Here is a 21,962-nt window from a genome sequence, read left to right as displayed (position 1 = left end):
TACAAATTACATTCCTAGCTGGAAATTCGGCCAGCACAATCCCAAACTGTATGTGCCAGACTGCTTTAAACTCCTCCTCTATTCACCTGTACATACAGGTACATCCACCAGGAATTTGCAAGGATTAGGCTAACTTCCACGCAGGGCAACCATCATTACAGGTCCTTCAAAACAAAGGCATTTGAAGCTGAAGTTCCATTTCCGTCTTCCTCAAGCCAGGCCTCCAGATTCAGCACACCAGTATACAACATGCACCTTTTTAATGAAGATCGCTATACATGGGATGCACAATGGAACCAGCAAGATGCAAGGGACAGTGCAAGGCTATCTGAAAGCAGCGGCAGGTTTAAAGCACAGTTCCTTCATGGAGTATATCTCAATGGGTCAAATAATTCCGGTGGAGTGGGCACAGATTGCTGGCTGATAAAGTCAAGAAGGCCTCCCATTTAAATAATAATAATAAAAGGGAACAGGGTTGCAGTTTTAATTATCTGTGGAAGTTTTAGGGTGTTTTCTTCCCTCCCACCACCATATTGCATTGTTCATTGGATGCATGGTACTGCTTTTACTTCACTGTTCTAAAAAAATTATAGGTTTCCTACTTGGCCCCCCATCCCACCATGACTTCCAAGGCCACCGATCTCTATCTCCATGAGCAAGCAGATTTTGAACCAATTAAGAAAGAGGGTCTATATTATTCAGTCCGAACTCTCTCCCAAACAGATTGGGGGGAGATTAGTCACAGCTGCTGTATGCAGGAAATCCATTTTTGGTTATTCTATGCTCAGAAAGGAAAGGTGGGTGTGCCTTCAAAATTAGTGGAGGAAAGCAATACCTAGTGCCTGCAGTTTAAAGCTTTCTGAGCTGAAGGCTGATTGGAGTCACAATGGAAAAAGCAAATAAATCTTGTTGTCATTCTATACCTGGGGCATACACACATGCATTCAAATGCTCAGGTAAAAGAATAGTGGAGTGTCAAGAGGACTTGGTAGGGGAGAGAAGCTGATAATTCTCAGGCAGCCTAGCTCCCCAACATACTTTACTTCTTTTCTGCATATATTTTCTGGCAATGATACACATTGGCCCAGCATTCTGGTGAGCAAAGAGCATAACATTAAATCTCAAAGGTATTTATTGTGCTGGTCTATTTTAGACATTTTTCTTTATACACCTTCTCTGTGTTGACATACATAGTCAATGGAGGTAAAATCTACATCACTGTCCTTTGAAATGCAGATTTGAGCAGTGCAAAGACTGACAGGGTGACTCAAGACAGTATTAATGAACACAAAATATAATATTTAAAAATATACAACACTATCTTACCATAGGCATTCACCATTTCCTAATGATTGGCAACTTTCGAAATTATGTACTAACTCAGACCTGTCTTTCTCCGGGGCTTTTGGAATCTCTCAATCTCTATCTCTCTCGGGTCATCTATCTTCCTTGCTTTTTCATTCTCACTACAGAGAACTGCTCAGCTTTCTGTTTTACTTACGTTGAGTCTGTAAAGATCAATGACATTTGCAATAAAAATGGATTCCACTAATTAAAGCATCATCATTTTCATCTTATTCTTTAAAAGCAGAACTTCTTTAGAGCACTAAGGAGGATCTAAGGGTTACTGTTTTATATTCCATGTAATTATTGGCTATGCAGCACTATCCACCTACAGGAAATCGGTAAGCTAAAGCACACCCAAGCTTTTGTTGGGTTTTGGTGTAAGTCCCATGTGGGTTCCGGATCCTGAGTACATTTCTAGTGCCATCCAGTCAAAATGACACACAACAATTCAAGTAAATAAAACGCTCGGACACAAGAGCAGCATGCCCATTATTTTATTATCCTCTAAACTAATGGAATACATATGATTCACCAATCATTGTGAAATTCATGCATGTTTCGTTTGCAGTATGTTTTACTGACATCTAACAGAAAGGACAACATTCTGAGCTTACTTGCTAGATTGAACCAACCAGTACATTTTTAATTACTCCCAGCGCAAGGGCAACTTCTAACTGCTCTTTCATCTTCCAGAGTCAGGTAAAACTGTATCAATCTGTTCGTTTAAAAAGTGAAAATACTTCATAATAAATTTTAAAGGCTACATCCCAACGTCAGCCTGAACATGGCTTCATCTAACACCACGGTCACACAAGTACTTTGTGCAGTCCCTTGAATGCAACTATATTCACCTAGAGAGAATTCATCCAATGACATCAAACCTTAGACACAACATTTTCAGCATGCGGTATTCTTTTTAAAACTTGACCATAATCCTTACACATTTAATGTTTCCCAGGACCACATCATTTAATGAAATGTAATAAGAGTTGCATTTAAAACTGTTTGGGGGATCTCTACTAGGACTGTCACCACTCAACTGTCACACACAACACTTAGAAATGTAAATTAGTAGTAGACACCAACGTAGGTTTGGAATATTCTGCTCTTTTGCTTCAGCTGACGTAAATCAGTCCCCCTATCTCACTCAACCAGCAAAACCAATTAATTAAAATTGCTAATTGGAAGGGGTTGTTTTTTAAAAGAATATTCATTTCTGCCTCTGCAAGATCATCTTAATACTAAAAAAAAAAAATCCTTTTCAGAAGTCAGAATTTCTGCTTCCACAGGAAAAGTTAAAACACTGCCTTTATTTGTGATGGGATTACTCATTAACTCTGAATCGTAAACCAAACTTGCAGAGCACACCAAAATCTATGGGACGAAAGGGCACAGTCCAGCCATGTTTAAGTACCTCTAATTTTTCATGATAATAACTGGGTAGGGGGACTCCAAACCATAATATAAGGAGGTAAACCAATAAAAAGCTTGATCAGGGAGAGCAGGAAACTATGAAGAAGCAGGAAGTCATTGAAATGTTATTATTCAGGCATGCCATATGAACGCAGCAGACCTCTTACAGAATACTCTCTCTCTCTTCCCCAAAGCCTGCAGCATCAGAGCCAGTAACAGTAAGGAGCTCAGAAGAATCTTTCGAAAGCCTGGCATAACTTGGACGCTGGCTTCGCTTGTGGGCCACACCTTTCAGGTTATCATTCTGCACTGCAATCGCGTTAGAACTGGATCCAGGGCGCAGAATGATTTGAGAAGGCTCTCTGATGCTTTCAATCTCTTCAAAATTTTGGTTAGCTCTGTTGGCCGGGGCACTGTTGTTATTTAGGGTGACTGTGCTGGGCGTTCTGTTTAAATTGTAAACTTTCGGGCAAACTGGCCAGTTCTCCTCAGGACTGCTTGCTATTAAGCTACTGTCTGAAGGGCTTTTCTTATCTTCTGAGCAAATCGACATACGGGCCAGTGTTGCATCTTGAAGGCCACTTAAGCTGTGAGGGATTCCTCTCTTCCCACTGCGGCCATCATCTTCCAGCTCAATGAGATTGGCTTTTTCAAGCTGTGAGTCATCACCATCATTATGGAGGGAGTGGTTGGGGGAGCTTTCACTCGATCTCACTCCAGAGTCAGAGGAATCCTTCTTGTCCAGGAGAGCATCTGTCAAGTACTCCTTAGCTTTAATCAAGGTTCTGATGGGCTCAGGTCCATGTTCTGGGGATTTTGGCTGCTTCTCAGTTTTCCCTTCTATTTTTCTGTCTTTACCTTCCTTGAGCAGGGGGGTGTTATCCGATTCTTCTGTTCCCGACTCGTCTTCATCGCTTGGAAGTTTCTGATAACGCAAAGCTACTCCCTTGAGCTTTAGGTCTGCTGCTTGGAAAATGCTGGTCCTTTCTGAAGACTTCTTCCCCGAAAGAAGCTTGGAGCCCGACTGATCTGATTTTTCATCTTCTTCAGTAATAGGATCCAACGGAGATGCATCGTTAGTAGACACCCCTGATGTACTGTAGTCTACATCATTCCGTTTAATCAAGAAAGACTTCCTCCCATCGTCTTGTTTCTGTTCTGCATCCTTTCCCTTATCTTGCTCAGTGCTGGAATGCAGGGAGCCTGTTGATGTGCTCTGGCCCATATAAAAAGCTGCTGAGCTATGTGGGGAGGATCTGCCACTCACGGTACTAGAACTTGCACCCCCTTCTAGCTGAGACATTTGAGCAATATATTCTCTATATGCATCTCTATATTCTGCCTGTACCTTATCAGTAAGCTTTGAGATTTCAATACTAGAATCTTGAGAATTGAGGCTTGAAAGGCTTGGAGTTCTTCGAGTTTGTGACTGTACAAAAGAGGGGGAAAAAGACCGTTAGTTACAGGAGCATGTGCTTGCTCTTAAAAGTAAAGGGTCATTGCCTAACATTGATACTGAAATATAAATTAAAGATCTAGTCATAGGATTTCTTCAGGATTCAGCAAGAACTTCTCAATACAGTACACAGGGTATGAACAGAAGTGCAAGGGATTTGATCTCTGATCCTGCATAGCCAGTGAAATCCAGCATGCTGTGGTGGTTAAAGTATCAAACTATTCCAGGTTCAATTCCCCACCCTGCCACAAAGCTTGCCGGACCTCATAGGGTTAGTGTGAAGAGGAGGAGAGGAGAACAAGGTACTCTGCTTTGAGCTCCTTGGAGGAAGGAAGGGATACACACATACTAAATGAAATAACAGATCACATACTTCTCAGAGGACAGAAACTTAATGTTCTAGACTTGCCAAACTATTCCCTCCCCACACACACATACACACACAGAAAACAAGTATTTCACTCTACAAGCAATTACATATCTATTTGTATATACAAAGTTGTTCCTTCTGCTGAAGAGAATGGGGAAACACTGCCAGTCATGGGGGCGAGGTGGGGGCTCTGTATGCACAGAGCTCGAACAGGGCATGTAACCGCGTTCTGCTTAGGGATGTTGAACTACACAGACTGTGGTCGCTCCCCTTCATATACATTAATGTGTAAGCAATCACTAACCCTGTCTCAGTACAGATTTATTTTAACTCCTTAAAAAGGAAGTGTTTACTAGTAATAACTGCTATGGTTCAAACACAGGAAATGAATAAGAAAAAAAACTACTTTCAAGTTACCTGCCAGCTTAGGTTACTGTGACGTGGAGGGTTTTCATCTAAACCAATAGTGTTTAGCTCTTCAAAACTGAAGTTGAGACCATAGGGAGGTTGACCAGAGAGGCCCGTAAGTTCCGTATGAGGCAACTCGCTATTCAGTGCAGGACGACGAGTAAGGTCGTTGTGGGGATTGGAATGTTCAGTTGCTGCACGCGAATCTTCATGGACTGCTTGGCTCTCTGCATTTCTCATTTCAAGTACCTGGTGAATGAAGGACAGCTATTGTTATGATGGTAGGGAAACTAAAATCTGGCTCAAATTGCTAGGAAAAAAATCTGTGTAGACAAAGTCCATGGAAGTTTAAGGATTTCATCAAACACGTTTATGTATAGGAATCAAACTTCCCGGAACAGAGCTTCTATGAGCAGATTGGGAGATCCTGATTCATCCCCCCACTGCCACCCTTTCATAATCCCTAGAAGATGACTCTAGAAATTCAAGAAACCTTCCAGAGCAGCTTAAACTGCAGCATTCGTTTGTTTAAAATGAATCCACCAAGGCAGATAACAATGGAACAATAGGATAAAAATGAACACTAGATATACAATACACTGAAAAGGCTAAAAAAAACCAAACACCTCTGCCCCACTCATCACCTTTTTAAAAAGTGATGGTTATCAGTTGGCTCATTCTCCAACAAGCAGAAAAGGGCAGCTGTCCAACCCCATCCCAAGTGAGGGGTCTAAGCTCTCCAGGACAAAGGAACTTCCATGCACACTTTGCTTGGAGAATGTAAAGGGCACAGAGGTCTGGTTCTGCAGGGACGTGTCCATGCAGGGAAGGCACACATGCAATATGCTAGGGGAAAGTTTTAGCGAGCTGTTTCTTTGCTGTCCACTCCTCATGCTTTTCTTATTGACCCTTCTATCATATCCATACCACCTTCATTTTCTCAATACTGTTTTCCTCCCTGGAACTTGGGAGTATGTGACATCAGCACACTAGGGACCATCTCCTCCTCTAATACTATTCAGCCCACCCGTTAAGATCTGTCTGTCAAGCCCTGTTGTCTGGGGCCCCACCTGCAGAGGTGAGGCTGATGGTGACTACGGACAGGGCTTTTTTGTGTGAGAGAGTGGTGGCCTTCGGAACTCCTTCCTTCCCCCTTGAGGCTTGCCTGAACATATGAACATATGAAGCTGCCTTATACTGAATCAGACCCTTGGTCCATCAACGTCAGTATTGTCTTCTCAGACTGGCAGCGGCTCTCCAGGGTCTCAAGCTGAGCTTTTTCACACCTATTTGCCTGGACCCTTTTTTGGAGATGCCGGGGATTGAACCTGGGACCTTCTGCTTCCCAAGCAGATGCTCTACCACTGAGCCACCGTCCCTCCCCTGGCACCTACTTTACTTTCTTTTTAGGCACCACGCTAAAGTATATCTTTTTACCCAGGATTTTAATTAAGGGTTTTATCTTACCGGTTTTAATGGTCTGCTTCTGTTTTATGGGTAGTTTTTATGCCGCTTATGTCTAATGGCTTGGGTTTGTTTTTTTAAATATACTTTGGTTTTTAATTGCAAGCTGCTTCCAACAGGACTCTGAAGAGGCAGCACAGACATTTTCCACGCACATCCACACCTTCCATGACTAAATTGCCATCCATGCTGCCTTGAACTAACTCTGAGCTGCAGCTTGTTTTATTTTTATCTGTTAGATTGCTTATTGTTAGTTTTAATGGTTTACTATGTTGGAATCTGCCCTGGGTCCACCATGGGAAAGGGCGGACTACAAATTAACAGAAATTAACAGAAATAATAATAATTAAATAAATAATACGGTGTCCAGCTATTCAGGACTTTCAGGACAGAACAAAGGGCTGGCAGGGAATTTCCCTATTGGCTCTTTCCCTGAGACTCCCAGATTCTTCCAAGCTGTCTCACAGGAGCAGGAATAAGGGAGAGAGAGAAAGGTCTCCGGAATACAAGGACCAACTCAAGGTAATGCTGTCTGGGAAGGCTCTGGGAGAAAATGCTTTCCCTCCTTATACTGTGACTCCTATCAACATATGGTGTAGTGCAGCGGTTAGAGTGTCACGTTAGGATCTGGTTAATCCTCATTCTGCCATGGAAGTTCATATCACATATGTGAACTGGTGGTAAAAAGTTTATTAGGTGCTATTACAGCAATTCATTCTTTTTCTTTCATGCTCTATCAGCTGTAAGCCTTCTTATACTATAACGAACTCAGTCTAATCAATCTCACAGTGTTGTTGTGAGAGTAAAACGGAGGAGCAGATAACAATGTAAGTCACAATGGGTTTTCCCATATTTTCATTTTCCTCACTTGTGTGTTTCCTGTTGCTTTGGGGGAGAGAAGGGGTCTGTTCCCCCACATGTTTTGCTCCCTCCATTTTATGTGTGGCATATCTCCCTGCAAATTTAAACTGCCGGTTTTTATGCCAGACATAAAGTAACGTAATATAGAATTGACCACTAGAGGGAACAAAACATGTGCAGAACAGGAAAAAAGCCTGAAGCAACAGAAACATAAAAATGAGAACGCAGAAAAGCCCTCTCTGTTTCCACTGCACAGAACAGCAGCATAAAAATGAAGAAAATAAAATATGTAGGATTAAAAGAGTTCCATGCTTTATTAAAACTGAAAACACCATGCCTGACATAGCTATATAAAGCTACAGATAAAAAGTAATTTTTTTCAAAATAAACTAAGCCTTGAATACAGAGTAAATAAATTACTGCAACCCGCAATCCTATGTACAGACACCTAAGAGTACGACTAGTGAACACAGAGGCACTTATGTCTCAATAAACACATGTGTAAAGTGCTATCGTTGGAACCGACTCATAGCTACTCTGGGGGGTTTCCAAGGCAAGAGACAAACAGAGGTGGTTTGCCATTTTCTTCCTCTGTGTAGTGACCCTCAACTTCCTTGGTGGTCTCCCATCCAAGCACTAACCAAGACTAACTGCCTAGCTTCCAAGATCTGATGAGATCAGGCCAGCCCAGTACTGACTACCCAACAAGAATCTCCATTTACAGATAGGATTTTAAATGGTCTTACTGTGCTCTTGAAAAGATGCCAGTCACCAAAATTCATGTTCATCTCTCGCTTCAGTTCATCGATGTTGCACTGCACTAAAACACGGCCATTTATGTTTGCCTAAAAACAAAAAGTTTCTGGTAAATACAGACCAATTTCCCACTAGCCTCACCTCACTCTCAGCCTTCTCCTCTCCTCTCTTCTCAGCGAGGCTTTTGGATTTCGCAGAAGCTGCCCCGAGGATGCAACTCGCTCTGCCTCTTTCGCACAGCAAACAAGATCCTCTAAAAACCAGTTTGCTTGCCGCGCGAAGAAGGCGAAACTAGTTGCAGCCCTGGGGCAAATAGTGTGAAATCCAACAGAAGCCCCACGGAGAAGAGGAGCGTGAGACCGGCATAAGCCTAGTAGGAAATCAGTCTTTCTTTAAAAACCTGGAAGTGGATGTTAGTTGAGAGTACATATGAATGGTGTAATCAGAAGTAGGAATTTATGCATTTACATTTTTTTGTTATGAACGAAAAGAACAGGAAAAAAAACCATTAAAATGGCAATATTCTGTTTGTAATGTCAAAAATGAATGGTTATTTATTTTTATTTATCAGATTTATATCCCGCCCTCCCCGGACAGGCTCAGGGTGGCTAACAACAGTTAAAACATTAGCAATTTACAAACATATTAAAATTAGATATATAAAAACATTTCCATACATATTAAAAATCCCACACTGAAAGTGCTGGATGGGACTGCTTTTAACACAGCTTCTTCTGACTCCATTGTGACAATATGGGACAACCTTTCAGGTCTGGTGAGATATGAGAGATATGTCACAAACTTCTACAACACTTTTAAGTACACTGTTTTGAGGGTGGAGGTTGCTTCTTTCTTCTGGAGCCAATGCATCCGCTTTTTCACCCTTAGCACTTTCTCAAAATACTCATCTTTCTTCTTCTGGTTCCATGCAATTGCAATGCGTGTGACCACTAATAAGAAAAACAGCACCTTAGGATGTTTGCCTGATGGGAAATTCTCTGGAGGATTGGTAGCAAGGGGACTGGCCTGACAACTGAAATTTCACTACACAAGTTCATCAAGTTTTGCAGGGCCTGTAAGACCAACTCATTCAACAGCTAAGGGGAGATGACTACTACTCCACAGCACTGACAATCTAACCAAAACCAATATAACTGTATCTGCAGAGTGCTAAATAATATATAGTAATATCAATTAATGTAGCCTAAAACAACAATCAGAAATGTGACTGTGCATCTTGGACTTCTGGTGGCTGTAAACTTGTATGAAAATGGTTTGTTATTGTATATTCTGTTTTTTAACCTTATATGTTGTTTTTACTTGTTGTTAGCCGCCCTGAACCCATTGGTGGTGGGTGGGATATAAATATGATTAAATAAATAAATAAACTATGTATTCTCCCTCTTTTTCCACCTAACTTCCCAACAGAGGGAAAGAGAATGAGAACTAGAAAGAAAGGGAATAAAACCAAAGGTCATTGAAGAAATTAGGCAGAAAATGTATAGAAATAAATACCACTTGCACAAACAATAGGATTTTGGATGTGAAGCTCAGATAAAATGATAGGAAATGAGAAGCAGGGGCTTGTAGTATCACAAGGCAAGTGGTAATTTTCAATAGCTATACAACATAAAATTGTTGGGACTGAGGCAGGTCAAGTCAGGAGTTTCTTTTTTCACTGGTCTACAGGTAATTGCTACCCCACCAGGCAACAACCTCAGCACCATTTTTGGTGGAAAAACAGCTCAAACAGTGATGGTCACAAAGCCAGATTTGGCTTTTCCACAGTACTGCCTTTGTTCTGGTGGAAAACCAAGCTATTCAGTGACATCAAACAGCCAATTCAGGGTGGATACATGACAATGGCACTACTTATTTTGAAAAAGACAGCAGCAGAACCTGCAGGTCATCAGGGCCAAACAGAGGCTCACAATGGAATGCCATGACCACCCCCATGCCATTTTATTGTAAGAGCTCACCTTCTTTATAGTTGCAGAGTACTGAGGCACCATACTCTGGTCGAGACCCTCTATCTGCTTCAGTTTCTCACATACAGCATCAACAGTCATTGAACTCAAAGGCACATGAGGCACTCCTGAGCTTGGCCCTGGGATTGTTCCTGGTCCCTGTGCAAGGGGAAAGTACACACCTATGTGATATGTTCAAATGCTCGTGATGCTTGCACACTGTGCAAAGAACAAGCTTAATGCATATTCCACTCACCACTGCAAGGTAGAATCACTGGCAACTCAGAACACTGGTATACTGTCAGCACCATCCCTGCCCCCGCCACTCTGTTCCACTGAGCCTGTCTGGCAGACTTCTAATGGTAAGGATGGGCACCGACTGCGTGTCCTTCTCCTAAGGAAAAGAGCCAACGGCCATGCCCATCGGAAGCAAAGAGGTCTCCCCCACACAAATAGTTCTTTTGCGCCAGTGTTTCCAATGAGGAGGAAAAAATTACTTACGACACAGAAAAAAACCCTGACTATGTACACTGATACTAGAATGACTATTTCCACTGAGAACTCAAAATATACAACTTTGAACTGGAGATTAAATTGCTAGCAGATTTTCTCTCAGGGCTAATCTTTCAAAGTTCCCAACTGTCTTAAGGCTACCACTGCAGTAGATGAAAGAACAGTGGAAAGGTGCAGCTTCGTCCCCCCTGGGCTTGCATAGTCCTAGCTGTGTTTAAGGGTGTGAGGATTTTTGCACCAAGAATGTTCGTTTTCTGAATCAAGGCTTTACGCAGGTGCACAGTCCCTAAAATGTGAGGCACAGAAGCCTTGAAGAAGTAACACTCAAAACTCTCAATAGCTCATTTCTTCATTTCCCCCGCCTCCTTTAATGAGCAGAATGGGAAGACTGACAAAAGTGCAGAAATGTGGAAAATGTTCAAAACAGTCCTGGTCATGTTCCCCTGCCCTTGCTGAAAAATAATGAACAGGGGTGCCTTGTTCCACAATGACAACAATCAATGTCGTGTCCTTGAAACTGTTTTATAAGAATGAGTTCTAAGGCGGTTGATCAGTGGAGGAGGGAACAAAAGCTTTCACTTAATGATCACACAGAAGTGTTAGGACAACAGAAGGACTACCTTCATAGGTTTAGCTTCCACACATAATCTTAGAAGAAAATGAATGTATGTTTGGAAAGTGTGCCCAAGTAGGTCACAAAGGCTACAGCGGTCTGTTGTCCCCCATTACTTGTACAGGTCTTTAAAAATACATGTTTCTGTCCTGTCAGTGAAGTGGCCCGTACTTAAAAGGTGGTGTGTTCATTCAGCTTTTTATTCAGACAGCAGCCAGTCCAATTTAGAATCATCACCCCACCCCCTTTTATAATCCAGATGACTCCAGAACTTGTTGACTGCAGAAGCCTAAGTAGATAAACGGGAGCCCAAAATTATAGGAAAGGGTGTACTTTCACTGCAGACATCACTGAGAGTCTTTAAGCATGAGAAGTCCCAGAACACTGAGGTAATTTTGACAGGGGTCAGAAAAGATATATGCTATTTTCTTAGTTTCCCCATAAGCTTTCAGGGGTGGAAGGGTAATCATCCTCTTGGAGGCTCTTTTTCCCATGTGAAGTCACTTCCAGAAATGGGTGGCAGCTTAAACTGAACACAGTCAGAGGAAGCCAACTGACAGCATCCTGAAAAAGTCTGAAAAACAGCCTGCAGTTATACTTGAGGGCGGTCAGAAATAAAACAAAGGTTTGCAGAGGAGCTGCATGTCCCTTGCAATCTTCAAGAGTTGCTTTCATTTAAAATGAAAGCCCAGGTTTTCAGGACGCTGAAGCTGATGAACTGGATCCAGTGGAAAAGCACATGGAAAAAGCTGGCAAACAACATCTTTTTATCCTTCTCCTTCCCTCAGCAGATTTCTGTTTGTCTCAAAAACTCTCCAAGCATTGGGGGAACTTCATGAGAGTTCCCTGATCCCCAAAGGAGATTTTTAGGACAAAACAGCAGGATGACAGAAGAATGGGGGTGGGGGGTGTTTCCTTCCCTCCAAATCTTTCCATGAGCTTTTCTGCTGGATCCAACCTTGTGTCTTGTACAGCAAAAGAATCAGAATGACTGGAAATTCAGTCCTGTATTATCTGGATAACCTGACCTAGGGATAATGCAACTACCACTCCGAAGTTTTATGTAAAAGACATGTGAAATAGGTTAGCACGCAGTCAGTAGGTAACAAACGAAATGTGGGAGAAGGATTTTATGATCTTTAGGACAAGCTTTTAAAATATTTATTACAGAAGTCAGGATCATTCCTTAAGTCTTGAAATTAGACAATTAAATATCGACAAAGTATTAATTTGGTTTGTTTGTTTTTGTTTTTTTACAAACCCAGGAAGTCAGCTATACAATTTATTTCTAAAAACCTCTTAAACATAGTGATCTATCCCACCTATTGTGATCAGGGTAAAAGGGGTCTACAGTGGAAGGATTTTTTTATTCCACAGTGACTGAAAGAGAGAGGGAGACTCAGACAGATTTCACACCAGGGCTTGTTCTGGTCGGAGAGCCCTTTTGTCTCTGGCACTTCTCTCTGTTTTCACACAAGCTGCCACGGAGCTGCGAGTTGGTGCGTCACTTTCCCACTGCAAGCAAGTTCCTCTGACAAATGGTTTCTGCTTGCCGCAGGAAAGCGGCATGCCAACTTACAGCTCCATGGCAGCTTGTGCGAAAACAGAGAGAAGCGCCGGTGGCAAAAGGGCTCTCCACCCGGCACAAGCCCTAGTGTGAAATCAGTCTCAGTTTATTACAGGGTACATGCTCCCATCATCTTAAAAACTGCATTCAATGCACAGGTAAAAGAGGTCTTCACATGTGCACTGTATATAACAGACATATAATATGCAGACTGTGGACAATACACTTTATAAATCTGGCCTTCTAACTTTCCTGGGCAATATGCAGCAGTAGTAATCTGGGTTTTTATACCATGTAGCCTTCTCCAGAAGCCAGTCCTGATGAGCATAAAATTCTTTACAAAAGTCACCCTTCTTATACAATAATACTATTAAAAGTGAACGAGGATATCTAGCTAAAATTCTGCACAAAGGACTAAACATGCACACATTATAATAAAGCATAGATGAATTACAGTAAAGCCAAGTGGTGCAGTGGTTAGAGTGCCAGACTAGGAACTAGAAGAACCAGGTTTGAATCCCACCCTCAGCTCAGCCATGGAAGCTCACCAGGTGACCTTGAGCCAGTCACCCATTCTCAGCCTAACCTAACTCGCAGGGTTCTTGCTAGGAGAAATTTGAGAAGAGAAGATGTAAGCCATTTGAGGTCCCCCACTGGGGAGAAAGATAAAGCATTAATTAAATAATTAAATATATGCACTAGTCAGGCTTATCTACATTAAATAAATCTCACAACTCTACTAGATTTTCCATATGTGTACAGAATTCATATTTGGTAACCTGCCGCACTCAGATGCTGGACAATGTAAGCAATAGAGAGAAGGGCAGAAAAGGACTAAGATCTAAAATGTAACAGATGCAGATGTTGGAAATCCTCCTGACAGATCTAAGCAGTGAAGAGCAACTAATTTCTGCATGCAATACATGGTACCTTAAGAATGAATTTTTCATTAACATTATGAGAAACTGTTAAAATATTAACATTCCTGATGCCAGCTCACAAACCCTGTGAAGGAGATTCACTTTAATCCAAATCGCTCCTTATAACAAGCAATGCTTGAATAAAGAATGCAAACGCTTCTTGGGATTAGAGGTGTGCAGATTTCTCCCCCACCAGGGGCTTTCAGTTCAGGTCTATTGACCCCCCCCCCCCAAAAAAATCAGGATTTCCGGAAAAAATCCTGGACCATAATACCAGCAAAATACTCAGATCCAGGATTTTTTTCCAGGTCCAATAGACTTGAAATGGGGGAAAATGGGGGGGGGGGGGATTCCAACCCAGGAATGGCAACAACTCAGCCGTAGCTCCTGCCTCTCAGTCGTTTCCTTGATCTTCTGTGTAGTCCTTTTAAAACAGCCTGGCTTAAATGGACTGCAGAAGAAAGGGGGGGCAGCTAACAGGTGGGGAACAGCTTCCCAGCCTCTCAGCTGTTTCCCCAATATTTTCCGCATTCCCTTTAAACCAGCCTGGTTTAAACTGTAGAAGAAGCAGAAGTGGGGACAGCTGATAAGCAGAGACAGCCTCCTAGCCTCTCAGCTGTTTCCCTGATCTTCCTGGTTCCCAAAAATATCTAGGATTTTTTCAGGATTTCCCCTCCCCATCCTGGTTTCCCCCCAAAAAAATCCCAAATACTTTTGAGATGCCAAAATATACCCAAAAATATCAAAACTTTTTTTCTTGTTTATATTTTTGGCGTAAGAAGATCTGAATGTACAAACCTTCTAGGGATACTGAGGCTGTAAATTAAACCTGTACTTAAAACTGGCACATTTTTTTACCTGTAGTGTTTTTCCATTAAAGTTGCTAAGAGAACATTCTTCTACGAAGTATTTGCCATGCAGGAAAAAAAAAATCTAAAAAGCAGGATGTCAAAGCAAACCTCTAAGCTGGTCAAGTGCATTAGTATGTAAGCAGCCCAGCATGAAGAGCTAGCATGATATGGTGTGTAGTGATCATCTAAAAAAACAAGCACAAGAAACTGCTGTACCTGTCTCTGTCTGTTTAAGCCAGTTTTACACTGCTTTAAGAAAAGGACAAAAAGTGACACAAAAGTCAAATGCTTAACATGAAACATGAAGAAGAAAAGCTTATAAAGAATCAGCAAATGCACAGTTACTTCTCCCCCCCACCCTCTTTAAAGTGATGGAAAGTAGAAATTTAAAAGGACACCCCAACAGTATTTGCCTCTTTTGATCAACTATAATTGCCAAGATCCAAAGAACTATGTGGGCAGTTCTGCACATCCAATGGGTCTTTGAGCCTGTTTCTCAAACTCTAGAACCTCCCAACCCAAGAATAACAAACACATAACTGCTTTCCAAAACACAAGAAGTTTTTAAAGTAGCCTCCTGTCCAATGAAGAAAGAGGCAAGAAGCCTACTGGACTCCCCTGTCTTTACCTTGCACACACCTAAAGCAACTTTTTAGATAGTACACATCGAAGAATATTTTTCTACACCATAGTGGCTTATTATATTTTTTTTACTTGGAATAATCTTAATAATGCCAATTAAATGCCAGCTCAGGTTTTAGCGTACAAAAGATCTGTGACATTTGTTATGGAAAAAAAAATCATGGCTTCCCAAGAGGCTCAAATATGTAATGTGCTGACAATATTATTAATCTGAGGACAGAAAGTATAGCTGGGACTTCCCCCATGTTGCATTACAGAATGGCTTGTGCTGGAAGTTGCTTGCTTTCACTGCCAACAGGCCCTAGCAGCAGGTCACAACACTGTTTTGCAACATTTTACTGGTGTACCGGCCTTGCAAGCGATCTAGATTCTGAAACCAGCTGAAGACCCAATTCTGTGGATCCTAAAAATCAGTTACACGTTTGCAATATGCCGAATTTCTAAAAGTGAACTTCACTGTCTATTTTAAAAACCCTGCCTTAAATCAGATTTAACAACAGGGAACTGGCCTCTAGCCTAGAGGACGTGAACAAGAACATTTTCTGTATCCTTTTATCCATTTATGTGACCCATTTGCTAAAAGTAAACTTCACTGTCTATTTCAAACACCCTTTCATAAATGAGATTCAATGACAGAGAATTGGCCTATAGCCAATGAATATTTTCCATATCCATTTATGTGACAGTGTATGCATCATAATGGAAGATGTCATGAAGCAAAGCAGTCTTTCTGAACGCAGCTTTAGAGTGGGCGCTATTCAACACAAGCACAATGGCAGGGCAGATCTTCAAAACTTGTAACATAACCCCATTCCAGTTTTCTTTTCACAACCCTCCCAAGAAATCAGGGTATTTTTGACCCCGGAGTCTTAGCAGGGGGGAATGGTCTACCCGTTTAAAGCCCGTTTCTACGGGCACCAACTTCCTGTTATGCCTTCTCAGTGAACTGCAGTGCTCTGAAGTCCCTCTCTTTCCTCCCTCCCCACTAACTTTTTTTTAAATTTTGAGTTTCATCAAAAGGGGGAAAGGGGTTAATCTGGCCCCAATAGACTTGGCTTGAAAATGAAAGCACTACACATACTTGTAATTTGGGGTACTACTGGCTCCAAAAATATTGAAAAAATGATTTTAGCACTGTTCCCGTGTTAAATAGATGGACCAACGTCTATTATCTCCGTTTTATAGAAAGGTGGAGCAAACAGTGAAAACAAAGCCTTTTCTCATAATTTATATCCATGGACTTTTTTTGGCTTGGCGGATTTAGAACGCTTTTGGAATTGGCGGTTGCAGTGACCCTCAAGGGAAAGCTGTCTTTGCAACCTAAATTGTTGAGTTTATAGTAGGACCATGTAAAAGTTCTGTGTTTGTGCTTTGTCAAAGCTTCCCTCGTGCCCATAGCCTCTTGTAAAAGCTCAAACTGAACTGCACTGCACTTCTGGAAATGGTGTCATTCCATACCCCATTGCAAGAAAAAGCAGGACGTGTCTGCGGGCATCCTCTGAACCTCACATTTTCCATACTTGAAGGAGCCATGAAGCCTGGAACTTTAGATGACCCCTCGCCATCTGCTTACTGAGCTAATTGGTTTCCTTTGTCCTTCAAATTTTGCAAACCTCAATGTGATCTTCTCACCTCGGGGTGGAGGGAGTATACTAAATGACCCCAGTCACCTGTCCACTGCATTTTTCACCTTCATTTTCTCCAAATTTCTATCACCTTTTCAAGTTTATATGGGGGGGAGTGAAGGTTGAAATGACAATATAAGGAGTTGCGACATCCTTGCACAGCCACCAGCATTTCTACCTTGGCACATCAAGAATGCATATCGCTGCGGTTTTGCCTGGGCTTGAAATTCAGAACTTCATTGAACAATGGAAGAGCTGGTAGCTCAGGGTCCTTCTCAGCCCTTTGAAGCAGAGATTTATAAATTCCCAACTGTGTATTCTGCTTTAAAAATAGTGGGGAAGTCAATTTGAACTCATTTACATTTTTGTGGGGGTTTGATGTTTTTCAATGAGGGATATTCCAAACGCCAATTTCAAATTTGTCTCTCCTTTGCCCTGCATTTCTGAAGGAAGTTATTCTTGAGGCCTGACTTTTTTCTTAGTAGCTCTAATGCCATGACACAGAGTTATCATGTTTCCATGGCTTTTGGGGTCACTTTGACCCCTATGCCAAAGTAATATAGTCAGTTTTTTCATCTTAGGAGGGATAAAACTGGCTCATCTTATTTCTCCTAAGCTTTGCTCTGACACTTGTGCCAGTTATGGCCCCTGTGGTGTTAGACTTGCTATAACTGAACAGCAAGGTATGTGGGAGAGAGGAGGGGGGAGGCTAATTGCCATAGACCAGGGATGGCCAACAGTAGCTCTCCAGATGTTTTTTGCCTACAACTCCCATCAGCCCCAGCCATTGGCCATGCTGGCTGGGGTTGATGGGAGCTGTAGGCAAAAAACATCTGGAGAGCTACCATTGGCCACCCCTGCCACAGACCACCACACAGGCTCATGAGTGTTTAGACTATGAACACCAAACCCAAATCATACCAGTGAAAGCTGTTGCAGAAAACATCATAAAGCCCTCAGTAGCTCAAGTGTCAGTCATAAAAGAATTTTTACTGTTTTCAGATGACTGAATTAAAAGAGAGAAAGGCCGGCGTTTTGGAAATCAGAACTAAGATGCATGTAACCATTTCTATCACTACATATCACTCTGGTGGAGAAATATATAGCCTGTCTCATCTCCTAAGACTCATGACTGAAAACCTCTCCTCCTCTCTTCCATTCTCATGTCCAGCTCTAAATGTTGTAAACTGCAACAGCTGTATGTCCAGATAAAACTGAGAAAAGATGGTGAGTGGGTTATTTGGCTAAACACATTCAGAGAAGGCATCAAGCACTCGCTTCTACAACAACAAATAAGCTGAATATACTAAGTACCTTTCTCTAGCCAGCACAACACTGCTAATGAAGAAGGAATACACTGCATCCATTGCTAAAGACACTGTACTGCACGGATGACTGCAGGCAGCAGGGAAAGGCAAATAGTTTGCTATATTTTATGAGTATTAGCTCTGGTATTCATTCACAAACTATGCTTATTAGTCTCCATCTATTCTATTTGCTCGTCAAGCCACTGATGCAGTGTTAGTGGACTGCAGTTACAATTGAAGCAGACTCATCACTGTCAAAGCAGCAATGAGAAGCTAAGGTTCCACACCACATGGCTACTTGTTTACCATTGAGGGGTCTGTGGGTGAAGGAAGCCCCTCATCAGCATCCTCCTTGATCATATCCTAGCAACAACAACACATTATTACAGTCTGGATAAAAAACGGTTAAGCACTCAGTGAACGTTTGAGAGAAATAACAGCTGAACAGGTATTAAATTCTGCACCATTCTAGAAAAGCAATGTTTTCAACTTGGGGACAGGGGAAATGACACCAAGACTTTCTGCCTAGCTAGTGCTAACAGCCATGCACAGCCACACGGCAGTGGACTAGCCATTTACAGAATAACTGAAGAACAAGCTCTTCTAAAATAGAAGCTTCCCCCCCACCCTCGAATTACAGCTCATCTCTAGACTACAGAGATCAGTTTCCCTGGAGAAAATGTATGCTTTGGAGGATGAACTCTATGGTATTGTATCTCACTGAGGTCCCCAAATCCCTGGGAGTTTCCCAACCTGATTTTATCAACACCATCCCTCCTCCACCTCCCCACCAATGGCCAAGGGGGACCTGGCAACCCCAGATGTGACCTGCAGGCCTTGTGTTGCCTACTCCTGGTTTGAAGAAATTTGTAAGAATGTTTTAAAACTTCAGCTTAAAAAGGCACCTAACTGGTCAAATTAATTCTTCTAAGATTTCCTACGCCCATTTGAACCAAGTTCTCTATGAGAACAACTGTCAACGAATTTTTATTTATGGACTCATGGCACAATTTTGTATTGTAAAGGATAATTACAATTTTGTTTTAAGTCCATTCTAACTGATAAATAAAATGTTTTACGTTTGAATGTAAATAAGTGAATGATTAATCAGCTGGCTCCCGAGATCTTTCTGATATCAATCATCTTAAAACTAATCAGCAAATGAATTTTTAATTTTCTCATTAGGCTTGTAAATTACAAAGTCAATAATTTCATTCTACCAAATGAAGCCTAAATTCACAAAAAAGAATGTTAGGGGCACATATCCCTACACATTACTTACTGTAGTGGGAATTCCTTAATTTCAGTCAAAACTGAAGTCAAGCACTTACAATACATAAGTTTCCATGGATACCAGCTTGTGAACTGGTGAAACAAAATATGGTTTTGTGATCCAAGTTATATTTAGATTATGTATATCCATGCACTAACATCAGTTTTTGTATAACTGACTAATTTTAGTATAAAAGTCAGTACATTCATTTACTTCCCCCACCCACCCGAAGATACTTACTAGACTCTGATCTCTGGACAAACTTGATTTTATTGATGAACGTGGGATGAGATGAGAACTGCCAGGGTAATACCTTGGCATGTAAACATATGGGGCAAAGAATGGCTATGGAAAGAAACATGTAACAAAAAAAAAAGACAATTACAAAAATCCAAAAGAAAACTTACTTCAACAAATACCACGTTTGAGAATGGAAAACAAAAAACTGAAAATTTTCACTCTGAGGTAATTTCCAAAGTCTTGTTTTGAAATGAGCAGAAGATAGCATGTTAGACAGTTACCTACCGCACCCAAGGCCAAGGGAAGATTTCCAAATTAGTCGAATGAGAAAAACACTAAGACCAACATAAAATGTAATGAGATTATGACAATTATATTATTGCATTACAGAGCTGACTAAATGATCTAATTTAGAATTGCCAGAGCAGCAACATTAAAGGAGAGTCCATTTAGCTACATTCTTATGGTAGAAGAAGACAATGACGATGACATTGGTTTTGTATTCTGCCCTATCTTCCTCCCCCACAACAGACACTCTGTGAGGTAGGTGGGGCTGAGAGAGCTCTCCCAGAAGCTGCCCTTTCAAGGACAAGCTCTGTGATAGCTATGGCTGACCCAAGGCCATTCCACCAGCTGCAAGTGGAGGAGTGGGGAATCAAACCCGGTTCTCCCAGATAAGAGTCCGCGCACTTAACCACTACACCAAACTGGCATCTCGCATAGAAGTAGGATCGCAAAGAAGTAGATAGGATCAGGAACTTATGCTATAACCATCTATAGCATTCTTAACTAAGTATCCATAATATTAGAACAAAATACAATCCAGAGCAAATTTTAAAAGCAGCTTGCTTTTCTTACTCGGTTATAGAATGGATGTTGGGGTCCGGTCATACCACTGTAGTAGCTGCTGTGCGGCTGTGGTGATACTACTCCACCATTGAAAGGCCCGTTAAAGGAGTGTGTTGAGGAGCAGGCTGATGATTGCTGGCTAAAGACTGACGATGCTCTAGGAGTCGGCTCATGTAAAGACAGTGGGGGGTATGGGATTGCTCCAATGTTAATCTGGTCTCTTGCAGCACGGACATCTGAAATATTCAACATGAAAGATAAGACACAGCCAGCGTGCACCATGTTTACCATTTACATGTGACTGAATGCCACTCTGCCTCCACCACCTCTCACTGCCTCTGCCTGCCTACTCCACCCACAGATGCCAACATGTACTCCTACCTTCCCTGTTCCCCAGATGTGCTTTAACACAGTGTGGCAACCCAAGTTCACCCAACTGGCTTCCCAAACTTTTGTGAGATTCCTCTTGTAAAAGTCTGTAGACACCTAATTGGCAATCAGCAGCTTGCCACACAGTGCTTGAAGAAATGGGAAGGGGGGGTGTTGAATGTTTGTGGCTCTGGCTTCTGGTGAGGTGAGGTGAAGCAGAGACTGTCTCTCCCCCTAAAAAAAAATACCACTTGAGGCTACTCCTCACCTCATTTCATTACAAACCTGACTCTATGAAAAATTTCAAATTATCTTGACATGGCAGCCAGAAGGTCAGAACACAGATGTGTGGCTAAGACTGCTCTGTCTTGAGACAGTTCAAAAGAACTCTTCTTTTTGTGGAGATAGGGGAGTTTTCCTTAAGAAGCCTATCTGAGGGAGGATAAGCAACCCATGACCATTTTTCAGGGCAGGGAATTTTTGGCAAAAAAACCCAGCAGGAACTCATTTGCCTATTAGGACATACCCCCTGATGTCACCATTGTTTTGTGCAGGACTTTTTGTAGAAAAAGCCCAGCAGAAACTCATTTGCATATCAGGCCACACTCCCTGATGCCAAGACAGCGTTCTTGCTCAAAAAAAGCCCTGCTTCAGGGACAGAAGACGCTGAAGAACCTCTGTCCAAAGCAGGTTTTTTTATTAGGGTTTGTAGAGTCTTTCGGGATCAAGTGCTGTGTTCTACTGGAGAAAGTTTTCCTTCCAGACGTTTCGTTCTCAGCTGCGGAGAACATCCTCAGTGGCGTTGCAGCCGGAGCAGGCGCTCAGACCTTCTTGGCTGCTGTGCATTGAGTGGGGCCAGGGCTGCTGGAGAGCTGCTATTTCTAGGCTGGAGGGGGCGTGATGAAAGGGCAATTGGTTTGTGGATGTGCCCATTGTTTGGTGGGGCTTCCTGGAAGAGTAGTGATAAGGAAACTGGCTGTTGAATGTGACCATTGTTCTGTGTTAATTGCTGGGAGGGTTGGAAGGGGTTTGAAAATAAGGAAGATGGTTGTTGACTGTGCTGATTGTTCTGTGGAATTTGCTGGTTGTTCTGAGACTTTCTGCAATTTATAGTCTGTAGGATGTTTTGCAGAGCTGGGTACCAAGATTGG

General features: G+C 41.9%; 1 protein-coding gene across 3 annotated transcripts in view; it reads right to left on the bottom strand.

The window, feature by feature from the left end:
- Positions 1–1,825: 1,825 nt before the first annotated feature.
- KIDINS220 (kinase D interacting substrate 220) overlaps positions 1,826–21,962 on the bottom strand; it is a 63,789-nt gene continuing 43,652 nt past the window's right edge. The window contains exons 23-29 of one of the 3 annotated variants that reach the window (XM_060234130.1): positions 20,452–20,678; positions 19,594–19,698; positions 18,387–18,443; positions 10,055–10,201; positions 8,066–8,164; positions 5,004–5,243; positions 1,826–4,189 (exon numbers count right to left, since the gene is read on the bottom strand). In XM_060234130.1, coding sequence (XP_060090113.1) covers positions 2,924–4,189; positions 5,004–5,243; positions 8,066–8,164; positions 10,055–10,201; positions 18,387–18,443; positions 19,594–19,698; positions 20,452–20,678 — 2,141 coding nt within the window. In that variant the 3' untranslated portion in view covers positions 1,826–2,923. The remainder of the gene's footprint in view (positions 4,190–5,003; positions 5,244–8,065; positions 8,165–10,054; positions 10,202–18,386; positions 18,444–19,593; positions 19,699–20,451; positions 20,679–21,962) is intronic. The other 2 variants (XM_060234139.1, XM_060234149.1) reach the window with 2 other exon arrangements.

This window comes from Heteronotia binoei, chromosome 1 (assembly GCF_032191835.1).
Source record: "Heteronotia binoei isolate CCM8104 ecotype False Entrance Well chromosome 1, APGP_CSIRO_Hbin_v1, whole genome shotgun sequence".
Classification (NCBI taxonomy): domain Eukaryota; kingdom Metazoa; phylum Chordata; class Lepidosauria; order Squamata; family Gekkonidae; genus Heteronotia; species Heteronotia binoei.
The sequence above is the reverse complement of the archived record's forward strand: the minus strand, read 5'-3'. Positions and strand labels throughout refer to the sequence as shown.